The following is a 15,378-nucleotide window of genomic DNA, read 5'->3' as shown; positions in this document are numbered from 1 at the left end:
TAAGGTATAAGGTTAATGTTGTTTTATTCTGTTTCTTCCAGCTGTCCATTTGTTACACCACCATTTATTGAAAAGACTATCTTTTTTTCCATTGAACTGCTTTTCCGACTTTGTAAAAAATGAGTTGGCCATATTTGTGTTTGTCTGTTTATGAACTCTATTCTGTTTGATAGGTCTATATTTCTATCCCTTTGCTGATACCACACTCTCTTGATTACTGTATATTTATAGTAAGTAAATCTTAAAATACTCCAACTTTTTTCTTCTTTTTCAATGATATTTCAGCTGTACTAGTTCCTTTTACCTTCCATATAAAGTTTAGAGTCAGCTGTTTTATATCTACAAAAAATCCTTCTAGATTTTGATTGGTATTTCATTAAATTGATAGATGAATTTCATGAGAATTGACATATTTGCTATGCTGAATCTTCCAGTCTATGAATATGATGTGTCTCTAGTTTGGTGTTCTATGATTTCCTTCATCAGTGTTCTGTAGTTTTCAGCTAATAGATCTTGTATATGTTTTGTTAGATTTATACCTAAGTATTACATTATTGAAACTGTTAAAATGTTCTTTTAAAAAATTTCATTGTAATTGTTAGTGTGTAAAAATACAGTTGATGTTTGTGTGTTGACCTTGTCTCCTGAGACTTTATTAACTCATTTTTTAATTGTGTGGTTTTAACCCCATTTTCTTTAGATTCCTTGGGGTTTTCTATGTAGAAAATCATGTTTGTGAATAGGGTCGGTTTTATTCTTCCTTTGCCATCACCCGTGATTGATTTCTGTTCACCCAAAAAATGTATTCAAGTTGTTAGTTACAGTCTTGTGGGTGAGACCAAATTGGTTCAATGAGACTGGAGTCTTCACTAAACAAAGGAAATTTGGACATGGAATACAAGTCCTGTGGATGTGAACTCATTTTTAAATAGAGTCTTCAAATATCCTATTTGGATGAGACCAAATTGAATAAAGAGTACAAGTCACAGAAGGAGACAGAAAGAGATTGATCTCCATGTGACAGCAGCAGAGACAGATTGCCAGCAAGCCACCACCTGAATGCCACCAGAATTTGGAAAAAGCATGGCCTGCTGATAATTTTATATTACACTTCTAATATCACAAACTTGTGATGCAATAAATTCCTGTTGTTTAAGCTAATCTCTTTGTGGTATTTTGTTATAGCACTCTTAGAAAACTGAGAAAATATAATTTTATTATTATTTTTCTTGTTGAATTTGACTAGCTAGGTCTTCCAGTGTGATGCTGAACAAGAGTGGTGAGAGTAGACATCTTATCTTTTTCCTCAACTGAGAGGAAAAACATTCAATTTTTTACATTAATTATGATATTAGAGGTAGGATTTCTTCTTCTATTTCTAGTTTTATGAGTTTTTTTTTAAAATCTTGAATGGAAATTGAGTTTTGCCAATTGCTTTTTATGTACTAATTGATCAGGTTTTGTTTTTCTCTAGACTAAAGTTTTCAGTCATTCAAATCAATCACTATTTCCCTCTAAGTAATTTGTTCTTTTTCTTTGGCTACTTTCAAGATTTTTCTTTGTCTTTAGTTTTCAGCAGTTTCATTATGATGTGTGTGGGCATGGATATCTTTTTTTCAGTGTTCACTGATCATATTGGATATGTAGGTATATATCTTTCACCAAACTTTGGAAGTTTTCAGTGTTATTTCTGAAAATATTTTCTTCAGTCATGTTCTCATTCTTCTTTCCCTGTGGGACTCCAATGATGTGAATGTTAGATGTTTTAGCATTATCTTTCAAGTCTTTGAGCTATTTTTAATTTATTCTCAGTATCTTTCCTGCCTCTTTTCCAGATTGGATACCTTCACTGATCTATCTTCAACTCATTGGTTTATTCTCATCATCTCCATTCTGCTATTGAATTTATCCAGTGGATTTTTCTTTCAGTTATTGTAGTTTTATGCACTAAATATTCCTCTGGTTTTTCTTCATGTATTCTGTACCTTTGTTGAGTTTTTCTATCTTTATATTTGTTTTAATTGTGCATGGCCTACATCTTGGAGCATTTTTACAATAGATGCTTTAAAGTCTTTGTCAGATAATTCCAATATCTCTTTCATCTCAGCTTTGACATTTGTTGATTGTCTTTTACATTGAATTTTCCTAGATCTTCATATGGTGAGTAACTTTGAGTTGTATCCTGAACATCTTGAATGTTATGTTTTGAGACTGAGTCTTGTTTAAATATCATGGAGAATGTTATTTTTGTTTTAGTATGTAATCAAACTGTTTGAGTTCAGGTCACAAGTTGAGACCTGCTTTCTGTGGGCTGTGGTTCAATATCAGTTCTGTTTTCAAGGACTTAGCAGTGCTATTCAGGTCAATCCTTCTGATGTGCTATGCAGTGTCCATTGTGGTGCCTAGGTAGTGGTCTACCTGTTAATTTATTTCTTTACATTTTTAATATGCTGTTTAGGACAGATGTATGCATACACAAATTAGAGGTGAGTCCAGGAGTTCATAAACAACTTAATGAGATTGTTTTCCTAATTCTTCCTTCTCTGATATCTCCCTGGTAATTCCTTTATCTGGGTACCCCTTTTCTCTCCTTCAGCAAGAGAATTGGACCTTTAGTTACATCTGTCTGTTGTGCATGTCTACAAGCACATCTGCATTTTGGGCCAAACAGAAGTAATGTGTTTTATCATTTCTCATGGCTTTGCCAATATTATGTCCTCTTCAAGGGCAGACTACTACATCTGGGAAATCACTTTGATATTTTCAGAACTTCATTAGTGGAAACTGAATAAGAAGTTTGAAATGCTGCCATCTTGATAGAATTCTGTATCTCTTTTGGGTGTAAATCTAGCTTTATCCTCCATAGATATTGTACCTGGGCTACACATTATTTAATCAATCAGTTACTATTAATAAAAAAGTAGTGAACTAAATCAATATAGTGATCATGCTTTTATTGTACTGGGTAGTAGTGTGAAAACAGATCTTTGTGTTTAAAATGGTTTCTAAGTCAAAAGTACTCATATTAGCTAATCATTTTTTATCATCATGTAAAGTGAATCTACAACAATTAGAACATTTGTCTCTGCTACCACTTACCAATGGCATCTATGTGTTCTGCCAAAACATGGAGTCACTCCAACATTCCACAGAACTATAGCCACACATTAGCATGATTGTGTTGGTCGGCAGGTGCAACTCCAGTCCTGATCACCTAAGAATAAGCAGGTATAAATACCATGTTCAAAAACTGAAAAGGAAGTTTGGCATTTTTTGAAAATGGCCATAATTCTTCCTCTCCTTGAGCCCACACTTCATATAATGAGACTTCATAGCTCTTTTTATCAAGAAATGGAGCCTTATACTATATTATTTGAATTTGGACCAGACTTAAATTGGCCAATAGAATATGCCAGAAGTGACATTGTTCCAATTCATAGGCAAGTCCTCAAGAATCCTTATATGCTTCCTCTAGTGTTCTTGAAGCTTGTATTAATTTAGTAGGGCAGCCATAACAAATTACTACAAACTTGGTGGTTGAAAAACAACAGAAAGTTTTTCCTAGCATTCAGGAGGCCAGAAGTCTGAAATCAAGGTGTTGATAAGGTTGGTTCTTTCTGGAGACTCTGAGGTAGAAATCATTCCATGACTCCTAGCTTATGGTAGTTGCTGGGAGTCTTTAGCCTTCCTTGATTTGTAGACACAACTCCAGTCTCTGCTTCTGTCTTCAGATTGACTTCTTCCCTGTGCTTATATGTCTCAAATCTTTCTGTTCTCTTATAAGGACACAGGTCAGTAGATTTAGGGTCTATGCCCTGAATCCAGGATGTTTTTGTCCCAAGATCCTTAACTTAGTTACATATGCAAAGATGTTATTTCCAAATAGGGTCTCACTAACAGAACATAGGGTTAGGACTTATAATACCCTGTTTGGATACTATACAACTGATTACATCGCTTTTCTCAGTCACTTAATGAACAAACTGAGACTAATCTGCTGAATGATGGAGGCATACATGGCCCGTTTTCTCCGTTGTCCCAGCTGACAGGCAGCAATCATGAGAATGCTAGCTGACTGGCTGCTGACTGCAAACACAGTCAAGAACAGAACTGCAAGTTGAGTAAACCCAGCCAAGAACCAAGCCAAGAACAGGAGAACTGCCAAGGTCAGTCCAGCCCAAGTTTTCAGCTCATGGAATCATAAACTAGATATGGTTGCTTTAATCCATTGAGTTTTGGGGTAGTTTGTTATTAGCAAAAGTTAATGAAGGTCACGAGTCATGAGGATGAAACAGAAAATTTGTAAGGGCAGATATGTATTTGGGAAGAGGCAGTATCTACCTGATTTCATCGCTATTTCTTAGTTATCAAAGATTAAGTTTATCTAATTAACTTGTAAACCAATTCCTTAATTCTCAGGTATTAAATGAAGGTAATCCAAATAAATTTGGAAATGAAGATTAAAAAAAAGTCTTTTGTTTCTTATTTGGTTACCTATGAATTGGGTCTAAAGCAGAGTTTTGATAGGCTCAAAAAGTATGGGTGAAGACCTGTGAGACAGTCAGTTCTCCACAGAAACTGCATTGGGGGGTATCTACCCAAGGTGGATAAGTGAGTGAAAACAGAACACCAGGGAAAAGACAGTTAGATCTATAATGAGGAGATGTGGGCACAAAGGAGCCCTCTCCCCTTTGGTAAACTGCTTTACGACACAGAATGTGTCCTCTAAATCCATAAGACATAGAATGGAACAGACTGTAATGACTGAAATGCAATATATGATCAAAAACCCTGTTATACTTGGTTTGGTGGTGATTGTCTTTGCTCTTTTGGATTAAAAAATATTACATTTCTTGAGAAAGGCAATTTTATAAGGTTGTAAGAATATATATAAGGTAAATTTGTAAAAGTTTGGTGCCAGCAAATTAGAAACCACTTTGTGTAAATAATTTTCTGTTGTTCATACAAGGAACAAAGGGAAATGCAAATGGTGGGCACATTTTACAAAATGAACATTTTCAATATACATTCTGGAAACCACTGAAATGTCATCATTTCATGTCACAGATGAGTTTTAAACAGGGGCAAGTGTTATGACATGGATAGAACTCAGAAAGGAAAAAGAAATTGAGAGTTCCCAGATGATGAAAACCTGGTTTAAAGGTGGAATATATGCTCCATTTTACCACACTGAATTGGCCAATGCCCCAAGTAAGGTGAATATAGACAAAAGTATTCATTCTTAAGACAGATCTCATTTTTTGGTTGAGGACAGATGAGGATGCCTATTTTCAATTATTTGAGATATAAATATCAGTTTTTTTCCAAAGATTGATGTACTTTAGCTTTATTTGCTTACTGTTAGTTATGTTATTGCCTCACTTTTTGGTATACCCAATAAAAGGGCATAAAATAATTTATTTAACTTTGATAAAATTATGGCTTCCTTTCCTTTCCCTTTCTCTCTCTTCCCAAACCTTGGAGTAGAATGATTCATTGAAAAACACAACTCGATACATTGTTCCAGTTATCTATTAATACCTAACAAATCACCCCCAAAATTTCATGATTTATAAGAAACATTGTGTTCTTTCTCATATTTTTGTAGGTTGATACAGCTGGATAACATGGCATTGAAATCAGATGCTGCCTGGAGTTGCAGTCATCTTAGGTTCTACTGAACAGGACATCCAGAATGGCTGACTCGCATGGTTATCAATTGAAGCTCACTATCAGTTAGGAGCTCCTACATGTGGCCTTTTCATGTAGGTTGAGCAAATTTATTCCAAGTGGAAGCATCAAAAGACCCAAGTAGAAACTATAAGACTTCTCAAATGCCCCTTTGGAAATCTCAGCAAACAACTTTCGCTGCATTCCATTGGGAAAACAAGTCACTGAGGTTAGACCTGATTTAAGGGAAGGTGAATTAACTTCTTTTTAAATGGAAGGGTGGGAGGTCACATTGCTGAAGAGCATGTGGGGTAGAAGATACTGTTGCAGCCACCAGCAGAAAAGAAAATCTTTCATACATATTGTTTTTTTAAATGAAGTTCTAATGAATTACTTTATGACAGTTTACGAGGGCTATTACTACTCCTAGTCACCACAAGTGATTGTGAGATGAACATGATGAAGTCACAGAGTCTCACATAGAGTCTGAATTCTGATTATTGTTTAAATAACTGTTTGGTGAAGGAAAGAGATGGCTTTTTAATAAATACCTTGACTCAATATTTATATATTTCATTACCTTTTCCTCCCATGTGGGTTAGAGTGGTTAGATAATTTATTTACCAAAGACTTAAATGGCGAATACTATATGTCAGGTACTGGTTTATCACTTCAAAATATTAGCTTACTTAACCCTCACATCAACCCTAGGGCATAGGTATTATTATTACCCTAATTTTATAGATTGAAAACTGAAGCATAGATAAAATGCACAAAGTTACAAAGAAAGTGGCAAGCCTAGGATTTATTTTCAGGCAGCGTAGTTCCAGAGTCCACACTTTTAATCACTACACTATGCTACTTCTGCAAGAATATTATATCTCACTTGAGGGTGAAGAAAACAAGATGAGAAAGGAAAAAATCAAAGTGTGAATAAGGACAAGTAAGTTTGTGTAATAGAGAAAAATAGGAGATGGCATGAAATTTTGTGGCTGAAGAGGCATGAAAGTATGGAGATGATGCCATCCAAATCCCCTTGCTTCCTCTCCTACTTCAGTTTCCTGGGGCTGAGGGAGTACAAGTAAGCCTTTTCTTTTTCATAAAACTTCAAGTCACCATGCTAAAATCTTGTGGGCTCTTCTCAAATGTTTTAATTTTTCTTGATTTTATATTTTAGGTAGAAGACAGTTCAGATTCCACCTAATAGCTATGTAACCCATGAGAATTAGAACATTTCAGGTATTAGCCCAATTATACACACACACATAGGCACATACATACACACATATGTAGTATTAAATATTAATTCTTTGATACATTGAACCCTGTTACTAATGAGTAACACAGCAAGTAAATGTCATCATCCAGGTCTCGGGTGACTTCTTATACCTTTATGTCCAGAAGGCATAGATTAGGGATTCTCATTCTTGCTTGCTACCCAAGACCAAACAAATTAAGATCTTTAGGGTGGGTCTTTAGTTAGGATCTCTAGGGTGGTAGTTTTTATATACCTCCATGTGATTCAAATGTGCAGTCATTGTGAATAATAGGCAATAGGTAGGATATTATTATGTAAAATAGGCAATCTTCAGCTGAGAAGGTGATTATTATGAGGTATGGAAATTTCTTTATGACCACTACAATGATTAGCTTGTCCAAAAGGAGACTTTTTGCATGTTTTACATGATATTTTTATCAAATATTTTATTTTCATTTATCCATGTTTTGGATGATGCAAAAGCACTAATGATATGTATAGTAGGTATTTCTGTTTGAGACAGTGGTTCTCAGTCTTAGTGATATGTTGGAATCACCTAGTGTGCTTTAAAAATAAAGATCCTTGGCAGAATTCCAGACCTGTTAAATCAGCTTCTCTGGAGATACAAACCAGGTGATACATATTTTAACTGTCCAGGTGATGACAATGCACAACCAAGATTAAAAACTATTGTTTTAAGAACAAACTAGACTCTTCTGGTGGTTCTTGATTCTTTTACTAAGTTTTTGGACATTCAACAAAATAAATTCACTAATGAAAAGTTGTTGATGACACCAATGTCTTTTAAATTGTTATTGCATAATCAGTTTGATGAGACTGGCTGTACATATCCAGAGAGTTCACATACAGCTAACTCCAATTATTTCCTATCAAACATTTCTCTTGCCTTCTATTTTACCTTAAATTTTCCCTTCTCTATTCTTCTTTTTTAATGTAGATCTGAGTTTATGCCATATCATTTTTCTTCTCTCTGAATAACTTCTTTTAGTGTTCCTTGCAAACAGGTCTATTAGTGACAAATTTCTTTAGTTTTTGTTTATTTAACAAAGTCTTTATTTCTCCTTAGCTTTTTTCTTTAAGTTTTATTTATTTTCCCCACCCCCACCGCTGTTCTTACCCTGCTGTTTTGCCGTCTGTGTTCATTCACTGTGTGATCTTCTGTATCTATTTCTCTTTCTTGTCTTCTCTTCTCATCTTTCTCCTCTAGGATTCAGAGGGATTAGACCCTGTGGACCACTGATGTGGAGAGAAGTTCCCTCTCAATGTGCCACCTCAGTTTTTTGTCTCTCCTGTGCATCACCTTGATTCTCCCCTTCATCTCTCTTTTTTTGCATCATCATCTTGCTGTGTGACCCATTTGCACAGGCACTGGACCACTCAGTGTGGGCACTGGTTCACCACTCAGGCACTCATGTGGGCACAAGGCTCACTGCATGGGCACTGGCTCACCATGCAGGCATGCTTTCTCTTCTTCTTTTTCACCAGGAAGTCCCAAGGATCAAGCCTGGGTCCTCCCATATGGTAGGCAGAGGCCTTATCACTTGAGCCACATCCACTTCCCTCTCCTCAGCTTTTGAAGGATAATTTCTTTGTGTACAGAATTTTAAGTTGATTGTTTTTTTCTTTAAACACTTAAAATACCTCATGTACTCTCTTTTTTCTTTTTTTTATTTCTTTTTTTCCAGTTACATGGATTTTTTCCATATAATAACTTTCTTTATAGAGATGTTTTAGATTACATAAAATTTACATAGAAAGTATTAGGGGATCCCCTATATCGCCTCCCACATTTTCCCCCATTAATAACATCTTACATCAATTGTGGTTCATTTGTTACACTTGATGAACAAGTACTGAAGCTTTGCTACTAACCAAGGTATATAGTTTACATTATGATTTACACTTTTCATTGTACAGTTTTATAAAAGTTGACAAAATTTATAATGGCCTGTATCTATATAGCAAGGTTTCTGAAGAGAAGTCTGATACAATTCCTATCCTTCTTCAGTTATAGGTAAGTTAATTTTTCCTCTAACTACTTTCAGGATTTTCTGGAGATCTTTAATTTTCTGCAGTTTGAATATAATAGACCAGGCTGTAGAATTTTGGTATTTATCTTACTTGTGTTTGCTCAGATTCCTGGATCTGTAGTTTGGTGTCTGTAAATAATTTCAGAAAATTCTCAATTATTATTATTTTACTTCAAATATTTCTTCTTTTACTTTTTCTTTCTTCTCCTTCTGGTAACCCCATTACATGCATGTTTCACTGTCTTAGTTTCCAAGCTGCTAAAACAAATACCATAAAATGGGTTTGCATAACAACAATTTATTGGCTTATGATTTCAGAGGTTAGAACGCTTGCTTCCTCCCAGGGTCAGAATCTTCTGGCCGGCCACCCTTGGGTTGCGTGGCTTTCCTGTCACATCTCTTCCAAGTCTGTTGACTTCCAGATTCTGGTTCTTCCCATGTCTGAATATCATTCTGCTTATAAATAACCCAGTAATCTACATTAAAGCCAAACCTGATTCAGTTAGGCTACAGCTTAATTAAAAATACCATCTTTAAAAGGTCCTATTTACGATGAGATCACACACACAGGAATGGATTAAGAATAATAGTATGTTTTACATTTTATTCCCCTGTGGTACATATTTTAATTTACCGCATATAACTTTTTAATAGTGCCACAGTAATTGGATATTCCGTATGTGTGTTTTCAATCTTTTTTCTCTTTGTATTCCAGATTGGGAAGTTTCTGTGCTTCCCTTATCAGAAGTCCACAGCTGCTTCACCCAGTCCCCAAAAGCTCAGTCAAATTTTTAGTGATGAGGAAAACTTTTTTGTGTAATAGCTTAGTCAGGCAGTCAACAAATATTTATTTTCTGTTTTCTAGTCTAATTATTTCTCTATGCTTTTGTTTGAAATTGAACCATATATACATGATATATTTATGGAAGAATTAATACCTTTGCTAGACTGAGTCTTCTAGGAAAAAGTTAAACCACATTATGTATTTTATACCTGTTGGTAAAGCTTTACATTTTTCCTCAATTTCGTATCAGTTAGGTGTATATCATACCTAGTTCAATTCCTTCTTTTTGTATTTTCCTCTCTCTATTATCTACCTATAATCTATCTATCTATCTATCTATCTATCTATCTATCTATCTATCTACCTATCTATCTATCTATCTATCTGTAGGTATGTGTTTATTTTTCTTTTTTTATACTGTGAATTTTGGGAAATGGGTGGTTTTAAAATTTGGAGTACAAATTGGTACAATTTACCCAGAGTACCCATTGCAGATTTGTAATGAATCCTTAACAGTGTGCATATACTTGGATTAATTCATTTCAATCCTAAGAATTTATAATTACAGAATTTCATGAAAACTTAAATAGTAGAAAATATATATGTTTTTCAAACTAATGACATGGAAAAACACAAATGTTATATTATTAAGTTAAAAATAATTAATGAAAAATTTCTTTGCAGTACTAAAATTTTGTTCATTAAAAAGTATATATATATATATATACATACATACATACATACATGCAAGGACAAAAGGTGAGAGGAATATATACCAAAAAATGAGTGGTTAGTGAGATTAAAGTCATTTTTTCAATGTACTTTTCTATGTGTAAATTTTTTTCTACAATGAATCAGTAATACTTTTATTTTCAGGAGAGAGAAAACATAAAAATAATAATTACAAATGAGTGTGTCAGAGGTGATTTGTTCATTAGTTAATTATGCCCAGTAGATTGACTGTATTCTATAGGGAATCTTTGGTGGCATTGAGGGAATTTCAATATTATTTTCATAAACAGGTTTGAATATAGGAATAAATAAGTATTCTCTCCAAACTTCATTTTGAAAATTAATATAGGAAGAATCACTGTCTTTGACATCTTCATTTTTGTGTCTTAAGATTTCATGAAAATTCATGCTTTCATGGCATCTGTACTTCTTAAAGGAACTGGGTGAGAGTGACATTTTATTTTATTGTTTTAATTTTTCCATGAAAAGTGATACATTTCTTTTCAGTACCAAGAGTTTCTCATGAGTTGCCAAAACATCTGAAAAACAATTTTTCAGATAATTTCTTTACCAAATATAACATAAAACAATCCTGAATGGAGGAGATGAATAAACTTTTTGTTCATTTCCTCTGTATCCTAACAGACTCAAAACGATGTTTTTGTTGAATTGTGTTAATAGAGCCTAGATGAAGAGCAGATGTAGATCAGTGGTTGAGTGAATGCTTTCCATGTACAATCCCCCATACCTCCTAAAAAAAAAAAAGAGCCTGTATGTTTAACTGCTATGTTATGCTATGCTGCCTAGCTGCCTATTTAATGGTAATGAGAATAGTTATAAACTTGCAGACTGGGGCCAGACCTGTCTTTTGGAAATAATCCAATGCATTACAGAAGGGAACCTTAAAACCATGGTTGTAAGGTGGCTTAGGCCCTTAGTAATTTAGAAGCACAGCTGAGACTCAAAACTTGTGCAACTTTATGTATGTTTTTGCTAATATTTCTTTAGAAAGTTCAAGGAGAGAATATATAGAGAGAATCAATCTATACAACCATTTATTTTTGTCTTTAGAAATCAGAATTCATTCTGGCATTTATTTTGGAAAACTCATAGAATCAGGAAGATTTTCTAATGGTTAAGAATCATAGGAATCTGAGATTTCTAAGGGGGAGTCTATGCCTTCCTCTTCAGCCTGGCTCTTGTTTTAGGTAATACTTCTTTTTGGAAATAGCCAGAAAATTAGAGTTCACAACATTTACTGACCCCATACCTCACTGTTGTATTTTCAGCAAAGTGTAAAATAAGGAGAAGCCAGTACTTTTGTTGAGGTGACAGCAGTGTGCTTACTTAATGATAATTACAAACATCACCAGCTTCTTAGTACTTTTTTTTGTGATAATAAACTTTATTTTTAGAGAAGTTTTAGATTTACAGAAAAAAAACCAAGCCATTTTCTTGTTTTCTCTTCCTAGTTAAGGTGAAGAAAAACTATTCTCCACAAAATAGCCTCTCTTTTTAAGGGGGAAAATATCCTCATGTGTCTTTCTATATAAAATGTCCCAATTTCTTCTATGAATTTTTATTATTCAAGGATCATTCCTGCCAGAACTCCGTTTTCACAAGGACCATCTTAAGTTTTCCATATTGTTCCTTCAATTTGAATTATATAATGGGTACTTTAAGAAAATTAGTTTCAGGCTAGCACAGACATGGAGAGTGAGATCTTCAGGTGCATCTATGCAGAACTGGTGACTTGGTTATTGAAGCAATGTATTGGAATGACACTCACTTGGCTGGTCTTGTTACAAAAGCCTGGGAACTGTGAATCCAAGACTTGCAAATATTCCCTTGAATGTTTATATGCTTAGGTCAGTTATGTCTAATTGGGTAGACCCTGTTTTAGACCATTAAGGCAGGAATTTGAATCTATAAAACATGTCTTTTATTTAGAATTATGTGCAATTTGTCACTAAAAATTGCAGTGTGAAAGTGATGAGTTAGATCTTTTCTTCCTGGATTTCCTGAGAAGCTAGCCTTCTCTCCTACTTCCTAGGCTTGCAAAATTTGCTGATGTATTTCAGCTTGAGGATCTTTTCTGCCTTGCCTATCTTTTTATCAGTCACTACCTAAAAATATTGTTCACCTTTCTCCTAATTTGATTTACTATTTAAAAATTTAATAATATTTGCCGTTTAAATTGAATGCCAGATTTTCAAAACCATGGCCTTTCTTTTTACTGTGGTGTCTTTTGTAATGTTATATTCCACCTTGACTTTGAAAGCCACACTCACAATATAAAAAAAGATCAGGAAGATTTTGGAGTAATGAAAATTGTGACAGCACAATTGTATAATGAAAATGAGAACCACTGAGTGTACACTTTGAATAGACTATACAAAGCATGGGACTGTATAACATAGTGAGTCCTGTGGTGGAAGATGGACCATGGTTAACAGAACATGAAAATGTTCTTTCATGAACTAAAACAAATAAACAATACTACTACAGGGTGTTAATCATGGGGTGAGTTGAGGGAAAATACACCAAGTGTAAGATAAGGACTATAGTTGGTAGTAATATTTTGATGATGCTCTTGCATAGTTTGTAACGAATGCTTCACAAGAATGCAGAGTTGGTGGCGGGGTGATGTATGAGACCCTGTGTGATGTTATGTATGTTTATTTTGTAAGTTCACAATCTTTACTATACACTTATTGTTCATACGTGTTCATGTATGAATGATATACTTCAATAAAAAATAAAAAATTAAAAGAAAAAAATTAGGAAGGAAAAATTCTTTAGGTCATTCTTGGATTATGTGTCTTTGAAACATTAAAAGATATTCTTAGTTAACTGAATGACAATTGTTATTGACATATTTAATTAATGATAGTTGTTGGAACGATCTCATATCTACAAACAAACTGACTAGTGTCTTTGTTTTTCTCCTTTTAAAATAGCAGCTATTTTAGCATTATGTTGTAAAACTAGGGTTAGATGTTCTAGTTGTGACTGAGCAAAGGATGACAGTGCCTCTAACTTGTGAGGTACTCAATAAATATTTGTTGACCAGCTGTGTAAGTGTTCATATATGGGAATTTATTGGGGAAAATTTTAAAAAGTCTGTTAGAATTTTGTGGTGGTTTGGGTGAAGGAATAATCAAGTAAAATAATGGTAATGGAGAAAGCAGCAGAAATGAGATTGAACTTACTGCCCCATTACCCAACACATTAATATTTTAAGAGGAAAAAATGATATATGCAATTAATAACAAAAATAGAGGTCATTTTTTTAGTAGAAAAAATATGAAAGATTTCTGAAGACCATGAGAGAACACTTTTTATATACAATCCAGAGTCTCACTATAAGAGATTTCATAATAAAATAAATTATGTAATTTTTATTCTTTGTTCTATATAAAATTTCACAGTTAATATATTCAATTTTAAGGAGTTTGTGAGTAATAAATTATTGGACCAATTCAACTTGTATCTGCAGCCTCTTCCATAACCTTCAAACAGTTATGTTTTTTTAAAACACAATTTCTCAAAATCACAAATACTCAATATTTTCAGTTGTGTTTCTCAAAAAACACACTCCATCTTTACATTGGTTGAGTAAAAGACATCTGAGATAGAGGAATATGACAATCCAATCCAATACCATCTGTTGTGAACCTTTTTTTTTCTTTACCTAGTCATTCATTAAAGTGCTCAGCCTGCATAGATATAATGGAGATAAACAAGACACTGGTGACTGCGTTTGTTCTCACAGGACTTACAGATCGTCCAGAGCTGCAGGTCCCCTTGTTCCTGGTGTTCCTGGTGATCTACCTTATCACTATGTTGGGGAACCTTGGACTGATTGCTCTCATCTGGAAGGAACCCTATCTTCACACACCCATGTACTTATTCCTAGGCAGCTTGGCCTTTGCAGATGCTTGTACTTCATCCTCTGTGACCCCTAGGATGCTTGTTAACATCTTGGACAAGAGCCAAATGATATCCCTCTTCGAATGCATGGTCCAATATTATTTTTTTGGTTCCAGTGCAACCACAGAATGTTTCCTTCTGGTAGTGATGGCCTATGACCGCTATGTAGCCATATGTAACCCCTTGCTTTATCCAGTGATGATGTCCCACAGATTGTGTACTTGGTTTATTAGTATTTCATATGTAATAGGATTTTTGCATCCCATAATTCATATAGGATTATTATGTAAATTAACCTTCTGTAGGTCCAATATAATACATCATTTCTACTGTGAAATCTTGCCACTATTTACAATTTCTTGCACTGACCCATCTATTAATGCATTGGTGGTTTTTATTTTTTCTTCTTTTATACAAGCTTTTACTTTTATGACCATCCTAGTCTCTTATACTTGTGTCCTTTTTGCCATCCTGAAAAAGAAGCCTGAAAGGGGCAAAAGCAAAGCTTTCTCCACATGCAGTGCCCATCTGCTCTCTGTTTCCTTGTTTTATGGTACTCTCTTCTTCATGTATGTACGTCCTGGCTCTGGCCCAGATAAATATCAGAATAAAATGTATTCATTGTTTTACACCATTATAATTCCCCTGCTAAACCCCTTCATCTACAGTCTAAGAAATAAAGAAGTTTTAGGTGCACTGAGAAAAGTGGTAAAGAAATAAATATTTTTTTCAGGAAAATTTTTATTATTCTTTTCATTTAACTATGTCTTTCAATAAATCATTCTATGTTTTAAACATACTAGGGACCTAATAAATATTTGTTAAATGAGTGAATAAAAGTTACAAAAGATATGTTATTATTATCATCATAAAAGGTGATGTGATATCTGCTTTAAGGTCAGATTCTACTTACTTTGTTGATGTTGTTGTTTTAAATTCATATTCAAGGA

General features: G+C 34.1%; 1 protein-coding gene across 1 annotated transcript; it reads left to right on the top strand.

Annotated features, from left to right (window-relative positions):
• The first annotated feature begins 14,224 nt into the window (after positions 1-14,224).
• LOC105745596 (olfactory receptor 5AC1) lies at positions 14,225-15,148 on the top strand. Its single transcript, XM_012523070.2, has one exon. It carries the CDS (start codon positions 14,228-14,230, stop codon positions 15,146-15,148), a length of 921 nt encoding a protein of 306 aa, XP_012378524.1. The 5' UTR covers positions 14,225-14,227.
• Positions 15,149-15,378: the final 230 nt, after the last annotated feature.

The sequence above is a fragment of the Dasypus novemcinctus genome, chromosome 4 (genome assembly GCF_030445035.2).
Source record: "Dasypus novemcinctus isolate mDasNov1 chromosome 4, mDasNov1.1.hap2, whole genome shotgun sequence".
NCBI classification, from domain to species: Eukaryota; Metazoa; Chordata; class Mammalia; order Cingulata; family Dasypodidae; genus Dasypus; species Dasypus novemcinctus.
This window is presented reverse-complemented; position numbering and strand designations above follow the sequence as displayed.